The 13,495-nt window shown below is 38.9% G+C and overlaps 1 protein-coding gene across 6 annotated transcripts in view; it reads left to right on the top strand.

The window, feature by feature from the left end:
- The window catches only part of MAST4 (microtubule associated serine/threonine kinase family member 4), a 742,993-nt gene that overhangs the window by 619,712 nt on the left and 109,786 nt on the right, over positions 1 to 13,495 (top strand). For all 6 annotated transcript variants that reach the window (XM_040339988.1, XM_040339978.1, XM_040339995.1 and 3 more), the window contains 5 exons: positions 212 to 366; positions 2,026 to 2,101; positions 3,620 to 3,829; positions 9,611 to 9,712; positions 12,120 to 12,252. In XM_040339988.1, the coding sequence (XP_040195922.1) occupies positions 212 to 366; positions 2,026 to 2,101; positions 3,620 to 3,829; positions 9,611 to 9,712; positions 12,120 to 12,252 (676 nt within the window). The remainder of the gene's footprint in view (positions 1 to 211; positions 367 to 2,025; positions 2,102 to 3,619; positions 3,830 to 9,610; positions 9,713 to 12,119; positions 12,253 to 13,495) is intronic.

The following is a 13,495-nucleotide window of genomic DNA, read 5'->3' as shown; positions in this document are numbered from 1 at the left end:
CTTATGTAGTGCCAGTGCAGTAAATATATGGAAATATAAGAAGTGTGTACTCTTTGAACCTGGAGTCCAAACTAAAATTGTTAATGGGAAAGCTTGCCTGCAGTTTAAACTTAAGACATCCCCCATCTGACAAATGCCATCTAAAGGACAATGTAAGTTACTTTTTTAGAAGTGTAAAATATATTGACCATACATTCTTGTGTTTCCACAGTCCTCCTGCTCCTCCCAGGAGAAGCTGCACCAGTTACCGTATCAACCAACGCCTGATGAACTCCATTTTCTGTCCAAACATTTCTGCACAGAGAGCATTGCCAGCGATGAAAGATGCCGGAACACTCCGCTGCGACCTCGCTCTAGGAGTCTCAGGTGTGTTGTCTGCCGCTGTCGGAGAAAAAAAAATCAATCAGAATAAAATTTTCTCTTGTACCAAACGTGAAATGTGATCTTAAAACAATCAATCTGTGTATAGAAAGTGCCTGCATAATTGTTATGGCTGACTGGGGAAAGAAATCTACATTTTCATCAAGAAATACACTACATGCAAGCCATTGTACGCTAGTAATGTGACTCTTATTAGGTTTGTTATTGAAAAACATGGGTGTTCCAAGCCATTAAGCTGAACTAATGGCTTCTAGTTTGAATTTTAAAAATCCTGACTACTTCATTGTCCATATTTGCAAAACAATCACCTCTGTCAGTGGGGGTTTTCTAAAGGCAAAATCTACCCTTTGGTCACAGTTCGCATTTTGGTGGATGCTGGGGAGTTTGTTTTCCTCCTATCTTAAATCATGATTCTGATAGTGAGATCTAGCCACTGAGATCAGCCTTCGTCCTCTCAAACTTCACATCAGAAGGTCCTTATGGTGTGCTGCCTTCCCCACTCTAAAGTCAATGTGCTGTAAAATAAATGATTAATCCAGAGTGAAGAAAAGCAAGCATTTTATTTAACACTGCCCTTGCCTGTAATTTTTTTTGTTGTTTTTCTCCCCTGGTCCTTCTCTCTTCAAGCCTGTTATCTTTCTGTGCTCGTCCTTTTTGTTCTCTAATCAAACAATTTTAAATCTTAAATCTTTAATCCTAAAGCAGAACTTCACCAAAAAGGGGATGTTACGCTCGTTCTGCCCCCCCTCTTCCAATTGGCATTTTTGGGGGGGAGGGTCCATATCCCCCGCCCAGGGCCCAATTAATTTTAATTTTTTTATTTAATTTTTTCCTCTCTGATACTGGCTACAATCAAAATGACTAGTATAGGGTTTATTAAGTAGGCTGGCAATTCTCGCTACCTTCTAAAAAAAATACTAGTCTCCTGACTATCTCTAGGCATTGATACTTTCTAAATCATTGATCACAAACAAGCTTGCAGCTAGTGAAGTCGGGGGGAAAGATCTGAATATTGTATAGTATATACTATTTAGTTTAAGGTAGTCAAACAAATGAAGATTAATGTCGATGGTTGCTCTGAATATCTGCACACCTCAGAATTATGTACCTTTTCATTTCCATTAGGTACAGCTTTTATTATTCAATGTGATGATCGTAAAGCCATGCGGTTTTAGAAAAGTCTAAAAAAATGTTAGCAGTAGGAGACATTTGTATATTATCTGTGTGTGTGCGTGCGTTTATGCATGTGTGTGTGTATACAGTCCAAACAGATGGGAAATATAACGTCCTTCCAGGACCCGGCCACGGCGTCCTGTACAATATATATATATATATATATATATATATATATATATATATATATATATATATATATATATATATACATATACATACATACATACATACATACATACATACATACATACATACATTAATAATTGATATTTTATTCCATTGTACAAGCAGAAATTACCTCTATCCACTAATTATAGAGCAGCAGTTCAGAGATGTCAGACTATGAAGGATTTCTGTTAAGTGTGCGGTTACTATGAGCCACACCTACATTTCTCCATTCTTTGTTCGTGCAAAATCCCTGCTTAGAAGTTGTATTGATCTGTGATTTTGTCTTTTGTTTGTTGGCAGCCCTGGACGTACACCTGCATGCTGTGACCATGAAATCATCATGATGAATCATGTGTACAAAGAACGGTTCCCTAAGGTAATCCTGTGTAATGCACTAACTTGGCCCAATGGCTTACTTTAAAGCAGTGGTTTTAGGCTATCGTTCTATGGCCCCTTTGTATCCTTAAGAGGATCGCCACTGACCCTTAGTGAACAGGCAGGGTACAGAATAAAAACGATCTTCAAATATAAATTATGCACGTAAAGTAAAAAAAAAATATCCTCAGCGTATACCTTCTACAGTAGTGTCTTCTGTATTTTGATGAGTGCAGTTCATAAAAAAACTTTTTCTGGTACAATATTTATTGTAAAAAAACATAACAGCGTTATAACTATTCACACACGCAGGGGTACAACATATCAGACATGGGCAAGAAAACATATGATCAGTTACATTTTTGAATAATGAATGTCCACTGAGCGACCTAGGGGTACAAACCACAGGTCCATATATGTCGCCTAGGCCCAAGGGCCGACAAAGGGAGCCCATGTTTCATGTGCAGTAGTTTGTGTCAAGGGAAATAATGTGAGTAGATCCACTGGACACCCCCGGCGGGGGGTAGGGATGACTGAAGAGAAGTGGAGAGAGATGAGAGGGAGCTTTTCCAGTGGGAAAAGCGCAAAAAGATTGACCTAGCAGCATTATCCGCAAATCAACCAAATGCCCTAGGTCTGTGGACTTATTACTATAGTAAGGGGAGACCAAGGGTGACCATGTGTCTGGCCTTAGTTCACAAAGAATATTTTTAACGAAGGCTATCCTTATTGCATCAGAAAATGATAATCTTCTCAAACACACTTAGACTGCACTACGTTCGTGTCTACAGTCACAATTTGTCATCTGTATTAATCTAAATTTCCACACCTGCAATGTTATCATAGTGCAGTCTCATCCACCAAAGAGTGCTTGATGATTTACTGATCTTCTCTCACTCAGGTTGTGAGGCCATCCTGTGTCTTGACTAAGCACAGTGCTGATACTGAAGAAAAGATTTTGTATTAGTATAGCATAAAAAAAAAGTGTAATGGCTGTGTTAATTTACTACTACTGGTCCTCTAACAGCCTGGACACAGTTTATCAGCACAAGCAAAAGACTGGTCAGCTCCCACAAGGGCCTTACAAGCCCTATCAATGTCTAATTTTTTCACTGACTGGGAGAGAATACAAATAAATAGAGGCATATACCCCCATCTGGGGTATTATAACAGCTTGGGATTCAGAGTCTTACAAATGTTCATTCTGTAAGGTATTGCTTTTGAATATATATTGAATTTTGTTATTAAATAGTCTGAAATAAAATGAGTTCCTTCCTATACTGTATTTTCTAATGTGGTAAAAATAGCTGACATCTGAAATGTGGTTGTTATGGACAACAAAGATTAATAATGTTTGCATCCTTTTAATATACATGTCCTGGGCAGTTTTAATGTAGGATGACAATTGTGATATGAATCTCATCTGCTGTTCAAATCTGCAGCTAGTCTGTTCTACAGTATCGTTGAGGTTGACAGCATTGCATATGAGACTTCTAAAAGAGTTTGTTATTTTCCTCAGGCCACGGCTCAGATGGAGGAGAGGCTTCGGGACATTATAACCAACTACGATCCTGACAGCGTACTTCCGCTTGCAGATGGCGTGCTCAGCTTCACCCACCATCAGATTGTGGAGCTGGCTCGAGATTGCCTGGACAAATCCCACCAGGGCCTCATCACCTCAAGATACTTCTTGGAGCTGCAGCAAAAGTTAGAGAAGTTATTACAAGAGGTAAAACTTTGCTGTAGCTAGCCCTTCTTTTAATAGGTGATAGCCTCCTAAAAAGGAAGGTGCCTGTATTAAATGCAGCACATTTGTGGTCGCACATAAATCTACCTGCTGTTTAACTAATAAACATTGAAACTTAGGGCCATTTTATAAAGCCTTACCACAGCCCAGTGCTGATCCTGACATGTCACATTAAATTTGACAAGCGGGGGGTGCTGCCTTCTTATTCTTACCTCTCAACTTGCTGGCTGCATGGAAGAAGAAGCGGGGTGGGGGCCAAAAATGACTTCTCACTCACCAGACGGGGCCTCTAGTAATTTGGGGGGCCCTCCGCAGCTTTGCGGGGCCCTACAAGGCTTGCATAGTGAGCCTATATGGCGGGTCGGCCCTGCCACAGCCTTACTACTGCTTTTTGAAAGAAAAAGTCCCCTGACACATTTATAACACAACATCTGTGTTCTTTGCCAGTGTAACTAATGGATGCAAATAAGTGATGGGTGGGGAGTAAGCCGTCACATGACTTTGACAGGTCATGTAATGTAGGTCTCTCCTATCTAGGATTTTTTTCTGCAGCCTTAAGCAAAGAACACCCTGCAGGAAAAGGAAGGCTCCATACTGTGCTCTGCCTTTTAATAAATAAACTGTAAAGTGCAATGTTGGGTAATAAAAGTGATTGTCCTGACTGTGAGGAGAGTGGGCCCCTCAGAGTTTCTAGCAATTTAGGTGCTTCAGTCAATGGATGTGCACTCCTGTATTCTCTCTCACTTTTTTCGGTTTTAACTCCAGCCAAGGGAAAAAAAATCACACGTGTAGCTAGTCGGCTATATCGTCAGGCTGTGGCTTGGGTCTCTATAATTACTGACTGTAAGATCGTAAATCTCTCTTGAAATAAGTAATTATGGGTCAGATTGCAAGTTTTTGATATATGCATCTCAGTTGTGTTTTGCGAGGAAGTGGGTGGACATAGGGAGAGAAATAATAACATCTAACTGCTGCTCGGGTGTTTGGCATCACGTACTATAGTACTATAGTTTTTTTTTTAGCAATGGGTGGTATGCTGCCAAGTGAGAATGGAGAGCTTGGGTATTGTATTCCAGTTGGCTATATCCTTTGTAAAACATTCCCTTTCTTCAGTTTGTTTCTACTACCTTGATGTTAATTGTTCAATAGAAACCAGCCAAAGTTTGGCCCGTGTGCATGGCAGCCGGAGTCGAAGACCATGATCAAAGAATCTTTCCCTACCAGCTTCCAGTAAGCGCTCTCATCCAATGGTTGACCACAGTGTTCTGGCTGGGATGCCTCCTCTGTCAAAACACAATAGCTCAGCAGGGGAGGTCACTGTACTAACATCGTATAGATAGTACAGTGCCTCCAAACTGAGCAATGTTTTTTTTTTTTTAAACCCGCTGGGTTTTGGTGTGTGTGTATGTGGATTTAGGGAAATACGTTTTGGCAATAGTTAGGCTACTGTCTCTGTGTATGGTACAATTTGTAACAACTTTTTCTCTTGTTCCCAATTTACTATGTTTGTACCAAGGTGTGGGCATATGTAGCTCTCAACGAGTAGTTCATAGCACTAACCATGTAGAGCTGAGTTTTTTATTTGCCCATACTGAGAAGATGGCTTTTAAATACATTTTCCCCGGGGTATTCATATAGTTATACCCTGGGGAAAACATATAATAAACTCTAAGTGATAGTTGGTATACAGAATTATTATGGATATAGAAATAATTGTATTTCAGATATCCTTTCTTGCATTATTTTTTTTTTTAATTTTCCTTCTTTTCTGCCCTCTCTTTTATGATCTTTGGTGTTCATTTTCTCAGTGCAATCTTAAACATATATTACAAATGAAAGAAAATAATAGATTGTATCTAACAAAGACCAAATAAACATCCCTTCCATCTTCATTACTCTTTCCAGACACTTGGCTGTTTAATTAGGATATCTGTCTTTGCCTTGGTTTAGGTTGAGATGTTCTTCGTATTCATTTTGAAACGAAAGAAAGACTGAACATTTTCCATCCACTGACCACTGTAGAGAGTTTAGTTTGATTCCAGCAATTTTATACTTAATGATGATAAATTTGATTCTGCTTCCTGAGGCAGAGCTGTGAAACAGTAATTCATTTTTTTTCTTGTTCTGTGTTTATTATTTCCAGAGATTTTCTACAATACATAACTTTTATCGTAGAGAAATATTTCTTCTACAGTGTAGGTTTGGCCATATACCAATCATTTTTTCATTCAACCTGAAGATTGAAGGAAAGAAAATGACTTGAATACCCCATGCACACATTCAATGTGGATGGGGTAATCCCTCCTGCAGCACTATTGTATTCTGACAGTGTGATAACTTTCCCGCCATCAGAATACACTCATCAGTACTACTGGCTATGGCTGATCGAGATTTTTTTTTTTCCAACATGCTATTTGTACACTATTCGAACAAGAAATTTACATGTGTACAACCAGTAATTGAAATTTGGTTGGTCCCTGCTAAGCCATGAATTTTCGATCCATGTATGGCCAGCTTAACCACTTAAGGACCGCCTCCTGCAGATATACGTCGGCAGAATGGCACGGCTGGGCACAAGCACGTACCTCCAAGTCCTCTTTAAGTGCCCAGCTGTGGGTCGCGGGCGCCCGCGACCCGCTCCGTGGCCGTGGGACCCGTGGACCCAATCGCCGCCGGAGTCCTGCGATCGGTCCCCGGAGCTGAAGAACGGAGAGAGGTGTGTGTAAACACAGCTTCCCCATTCTTCACAGTGGCAGCTTCATTGAACGTGTGTTTCCTAATATAGGGAAACACGATCAATGACGTCACACATCCAGCCCCTCCCCCCTACAGTTAGAAAAACATATGAGGTCACACATAACCCCTACAGCGCCCCCTAGTGGTTAACTCCCAGACTGCAATTGTCATTCTCACAGTAAGCAATGCATTTTTATAGCATTTTTTTCTGTGAAAATGCCAATGGTCCCAAAAATGTGTCAAAATTGTCCGATGTGTCCGCCATAATGTCGCAGTCATGAAAAAAATCGCTGATCGCCGCCATGAGTAGTAAAAAAAAAAATGCACTATCTCCTATTTTGTAAACGCTATAAATTTTGCGCAAACCAATTGATAAACGCTTATTCCGATTTTTTTTTTTAGACCAAAAATAGGCAGAAGAAAACGTATCGTCCTAAACTGAGGAAAATAAAAGTTTTTTTTATATCTTTTTGGGGGATATTTATTATAGCAAAAAGTAAAAAATATTTTTCAAAATTGTCGCTCTATTTTTGTTTATAGCGCAAAAAATTAAAACCGCAGAGGTGATCAAATACCACCAAAAGAAAGCTCTATTTGTGGGGAAAAAAGGACGCCAATTTTGTTTGGGAGCCACATCGCACGACCGCGCAATTGTCAGTTAAAGCGACGCAGTGCCGAATCTCAAAAACTGGCCAGGTCCTTTACCTGCATAAAGGTCCGGGTCTTAAGTGGTTAAGCGATAATTGGATACCTAGACAAAGTCTGAGATAGTTGGCAATGATGCCTAAAGTTGCGTAAGAAAAGTTACTGTTGATGTGACAGAAATGTAGTGTATGGTGTAGTTTTTGGTTCCAAAACACACCAGTCCTGCCAATTTCATTTGTATTGGGATATAAAGAACACAAACCTCTCCTTCCCCCTTCTTCCATAACTCTTCCTTGTGTCAAGGCAAAGAGCAAGGTATCGGGTCACATGATCGTTGGCAAAATCAACAGAAGTACATTTTTTAAGCAATAACTCTTCCTTGTGTCCAGAAAGTGGGGCAATGTATCACTTCACAAGATCACTGGCAAAATTTGCTGATCACATATATATATATATACAGTGAGGAAAATAAGTATTTGAACACCCTGCTATTTTGCAAGTTCTCCCACTTGGAAATCATGGAGGGGTCTGAAATTGTTATCGTAGGTGCATGTCCACTGTGAGAGACATAATAAAAAAAAAAATCCAGAAATCACAATGTATGATTTTTTTAACTATTTATTTGTATGATACAGCTGCAAATAAGTATTTGAACACCTGAGAAAATCAATGTTAATATTTGGTACAGTAGCCTTTGTTTGCAATTACAGAGGTCAAACGTTTCTTGTAGTTTTTCACCAGGTTTGCACACACTGGAGGAGGGATTTTGGCCCACTCCTCCACACAGATCTTCTCTAGATCAGTCAGGTTTCTGGGCTGTCGCTGAGAAACACGGAGTTTGAGCTCCCTCCAAAGATTCTCTATTGGGTTTAGGTCTGTAGACTGGCTAGGCCACGCCAGAACCTTGATATGCTTCTTACAGAGCCACTCCTTGGTTATCCTGGCTGTGTGCTTTGGGTCATTGTCATGTTGGAAGACCCAGCCTCGACCCATCTTCAAAGCTGTAACTGAGGGAAGGAGGTTGTTGCCCAAAATCTCGCAATACATGGCCCCGGTCATCCTCTCCTTTATACAGTGCAGTCACCCTGTCCCATGTGCAGAAAAACACCCCCAAAGCATGATGCTACCACCCCCATGCTTCACAGTAGGGATGGTGTTCTTGGGATGGTACTCATCATTCTTCTTCCTCCAAACACGGTTAGTGGAATTATGATCAAAAAGTACTATTTTGGTCTCATCTGACCACATGACTTTCTCCCATGACTCCTCTGGATCATCCAAATGGTCATTGGCAAACTTAAGACGGGCCTTGACATGTGCTGGTTTAAGCAGGGGAACCTTCCGTGCCATGCATGATTTCAATCCATGACGTCTTAGTGTATTACCAACAGTAACCTTGGAAACGGTGGTCCCAGCTCTTTTCAGGTCATTGACCAGCTCCTCCCGTGTAGTCCTGGGCTGATTTCTCACCTTTCTTAGGATCATTGAGACCCCACGAGGTGAGATTTTGCATGGAGCCCCAGTCCGAGGGAGATTGACAGTCATGTTTAGCTTCTTCCATTTTCTAATGATTGCTCCAACAGTGGACCTTTTTTCACCAAGCTGCTTGGCAATTTCCCCGTAGCCCTTTCCAGCCTTGTGGAGGTGTACAATTTTGTCTCTAGTGTCTTTGGACAGCTCTTTGGTCTTGGCCATGTTAGTAGTTGGATTCTTACTGATTGTATGGGGTGGACAGGTGTCTTTATGCAGCTAATGACCTCAAACAGGTGCATCTAATTTAGGATAATAAATGGAGTGGAGGTGGACATTTTAAAGGCAGACTAACAGGTCTTTGAGGGTCAGAATTCTAGCTGATAGACAGGTGTTCAAATACTTATTTGCAGCTGACAAATAAATAGTTAAAAAATCATAAATTGTGATTTCTGGAATTTTTTTTTTGATTATGTCTCTCACAGTGGACATGCACCTACGATGACAATTTCAGACCCCTCCATGATTTCCAAGTGGGAGAACTTGCAAAATAGCAGGGTGTTCAAATACTTATTTTCCTCACTGTATATATATATATATATATATATATATATATATATATATATATATATATATATATATATATATATATATATATATATATATATATATATATATATATATATATTTGCAACAGTTATAACAAAAGCCGACCAAGAGGAATGTTATGTTATGTGAATGTTATGCATATATTATTGGTGTTCTTTATTCTATTTTGCTAGAATTAGAAACTGAACATACAGTATTCTGTATGTGCTCACAGCAAGCAAAATAAAATCATTCCAAAAGCTGTAGAAATGTTTCTTTATTTTATCTAAATTTTATTGTTTTTTTTTTCTGTGGTTTTCATAGGCTCAAGAACGATCAGAAAGTGGGGAAATGGCTTATATCAAACAATTGGCCCAGAAAATCTTAATCGTTATTGCACGCCCAGCAAGGTTACTGGAATGCTTGGTAAGCATCTGGATTTATAATATGTTTTTGTCTATACTACCAACTGTTTGTAACAATATTATTCAAGCTGTGAGAAAATAGTTTTGCCTCATACAGGCTCCTCTCATAGAAAGCTCTGTTCCAAAATATAAATAATTGTACTTTTACTACTTCACTCTAAGAATAAAAAAACATTAATGGAGTAGTGCAGTGATGGTCAACTTACTAAATATTGGGAGCCTCAGGTGTGTAATAATGCTAGAGAAAACTTTAAAATACTGCAGTCATACTAGAGTATATAGTCCAAGATCTCAGATATGCTACCAGAGTGGTTGAGTACATAAGACTGCTTGAGATCGTAGCCATTCTATTCCCTTTATAAGTCAATGTGCCCATACTTAAGCACTTTACAAAGCCCTTACAAATTACTGGTACGACATTTCATATTCTTCTTGGCAAGATCCATTATAAAGAGAAAACTCTTTAAAAAAAAAATCTAGGGGAACGGACAGAACAGGAAAAGTAAAAGTGTAAATTTAACCAAACTACTTAACAAGCCAATGCAATGAATCTTTTTCCTACATTAATCCTGAACAAGTGCCTAAGTTGGCAAATGATGGGTAACTGCTTGAGCCTAAGGGCCTCACAAAAAGTAAAAAAGGGCTGCAGGTTTTTGCACCAGGCTAGTAGAGGGAGCACAGTAATTGTTGTTGTCTTCTGCAATGAGTCACTGTGCCTGGATGTGTTACTAGCCAAGTGCTGTCAGTTGTGTATGTCCACTACTTGGAAGACCTTAAATTAAGTGAAATAAAGGGAGTCTATTGACTATTTAAATAGCATATCCAAGTGAATGTTTCAGTTTTAAAATAATACTGTTAATGTGTTTATTACAAAAAATAGAAAAACGGCGCTATTTCTATACAGCATAATACTTAGAAATAGCCACTCTGATGTGAGATGCACACAGTCCCAATCACAATTCTATATAGAGTTGAACTAAATATCCAATATATACTAATGAACAAAATTTATTGATGAAAATATATATATATTTAAAAAAACGAAGTGTAAAGTCCAAATTGTGATGAAACAAAGTCCTTTAAGCGAGATGCACACCATCCACCCCCAAAAAGTGCATAATCTAAAATTAAAACCTCCACCTTAAAGAGTGCTTGCTTACCAGCTTGCACAGACCTCCTATTACAGAAGGTCAAATACGTTTGCAGCTCAGAACCTAGCCAGGGCCTTTGTCCATCTAGGGGAACGTTGGAGTATAGCAATCCACCCTCAAGATGACTCCACAGAAGATCCCCAAAAGAGATATAAACTTGTTTAAATCCTTAAAAGTTGTATTTATTTTAAAAAAAGATTGCACTTACAACAAGGAGCTCTAAATTTGCATTGGTAATAAACAAGCCGGCCAGCTCTTCGTAGCAGCCCATACTTCCTGGATATGTGAGGCACAGTGACGTCAGCACGTCGCTCCATCCAACATGTTTTGTCACACATTGTCGTTGTTTTTATTACCATTTATTAAAGTATGCAATTGGCAGCCATTTGAAAATGTGAAGATAAGCTTCACATTAATACACCAATTTATGTACCTAATGAAAATATATGTTTTTTGCGGTCATTAATGTAGCTCTGTCAAATTTCCATAGAACAAGAAAGGATAAGTAAACCTCTACAAAATGTAATTTATTGTGGCTTACCAGTACTTAGATTTGACAACTTCATTAGTTATTTTCAGGGTTAAAACATTTTCAGCAAATACAGAAAATACCTGTCCATCTTGCCAGTAATGTCAAGTGTGTTCTGTGAACAGAAAGCACAAACAATATTATATTTCTTCTGTGCGCTGCTAATTCAATCACTACTGCCATAGATGCAGTGTAGTAGTGAACAAAGCCACCCAAGGACTGGAAGTGTGTTTGTATTGTTTTTGAAAGATTAACAAGGTAAAAATAAAGGGAAAATGTCTTTAAAAAAAGAAAACTAAATTTAGAACCTCATCTGAAGACTGGTAAGCTGCAATATATTTTTGGGTTTTGGGATTACATGCTCTATAATTTGAGAAAAGGAAGTGTCGGACTCAGTAGGCTTTGGGGGCAGTCTCGTGAAATCGGTGCCTTGATTAACTTCTGGATTGCTCAGATGGTGGGTGTCCGTTGGAATGAAAGATATACATTCAAGTCCTAAACTAAGCAGAATTACATTGCTTTGATTCAATAAAGCTAAATCTGTAGGTTGATGGAACATACAGCTTGTAAAGTCTCCATTATAAATTAAGTCCAATAACAAGACAGTACATCTTGCTTGGTGAATTTAATCATGTACGAAGCTGAGTGCTAAATAATAGTAGCTATGGCTTATTAATCTTTGGAAAGTATGCACATTTTAATGTATGTGTTTATATTAATTATACCAGGAATTTGATCCTGAGGAATTTTATTACCTCTTGGAAGCAGCTGAAGGCCATGCTAAAGAGGGACAAGGCATTAAAACAGATATACCCAGATATATAATAAGTCAGCTGGGACTTAACAAGGATCCCCTTGAAGGTGAGTTGAATATTAATTAAAAACGTATAGTAATGCAACCCAGCTTAGGATTCTGTAAAGTGAATATTAACTATGTGTTAATGCGTGAGTAAAATATTCTTTGTTACTAAACACAATGAGACCATTTGTTTTATAGGAATTTCCAAAAATGCAGCCTAAAAAAATTATTACATTAAAATTGTATTTTCTACCTCTAACAACACCCCTCAAGTCAATGTATTTTATGCATTCCTGACAAAGCAAGAGTATCACACCACCCACACGCACCTCTCCTCGGCTTTGCTGCCTCTAATTTCTGCATCCAGAGAACTCTCACCCATTTTTTTATGATGGCTTGCTCCATTGAGACAAGGTCCTTCATGCTATTGATTTCCGCAACCTTTGCTAATCCTAGGGCAGCAGAGGGCAGTTGTCTGTTTCCAACAATACAGCTTTTGGCTACATTAGACAGATAGGATAACAGTGAGCATTTGTAGATCTTTCTGGGTGATGGTATGGTGATGCAAGAGAAACGGGGCTGGTTTCAAAGGATTCACAATGTCCGTTAATATGCCTAATCATAGACCAAAACTCTGCAGAATGTCTCTGATGGCCTTCCCACACCTCCAACAGAGGTCTGATTGTGGGGAAATTTTGTGAAGCGAATGAGGACTAAGATACCACCTCGTCAGGATCTTAACATTTGTTTCCTGGTGTTTGGTGAAAATAGAAGCCTTGTGTGTAAAAAAAAGTGTGTTTTATGAATTGTTTCTGTCCAGAGGGTCATTTGAAGATCTTTTTTCCCATTTGCGTAGATATGGTGGTTTGAAGTCCCTAGGGTGGGAATTAATTTTACAAAAAATACACCTAAAGGGAGTGGAGGATATGCAATTCCATTCAAGTGATGTTGTCATGGGTAATGGCTTTAGTGGAAGGGAGAGAAGTATGGACATTTAATAATTGAGCTTTCTAATAACAATTCAGATTATGTACATAACTGGGGATGTATGTTATGTGTAATTGTTCCATTGAGGACCAAATATCATCTAGGTCATAATGGGCTCTAAAGACATAAGCATTTCTTAATGCCCAGAAGTGGGGGTCCTCTAATCCCGGTCCAAAAGATGGGTTATCTAAAATTGGGAAAAGAGACAAGGGAAGATCTCTGTACTTCTAAAGATTTTTACACATAACCTTCAGGTAGTGCCAACGGTGGGGTTAGACTTAATCTCTATTGGAACTCCATCAGTGCATTATAGGAGGG

Source organism: Rana temporaria, chromosome 1, assembly GCF_905171775.1.
Source record: "Rana temporaria chromosome 1, aRanTem1.1, whole genome shotgun sequence".
NCBI classification, from domain to species: Eukaryota; Metazoa; Chordata; class Amphibia; order Anura; family Ranidae; genus Rana; species Rana temporaria.
The sequence above is the reverse complement of the archived record's forward strand: the minus strand, read 5'-3'. Positions and strand labels throughout refer to the sequence as shown.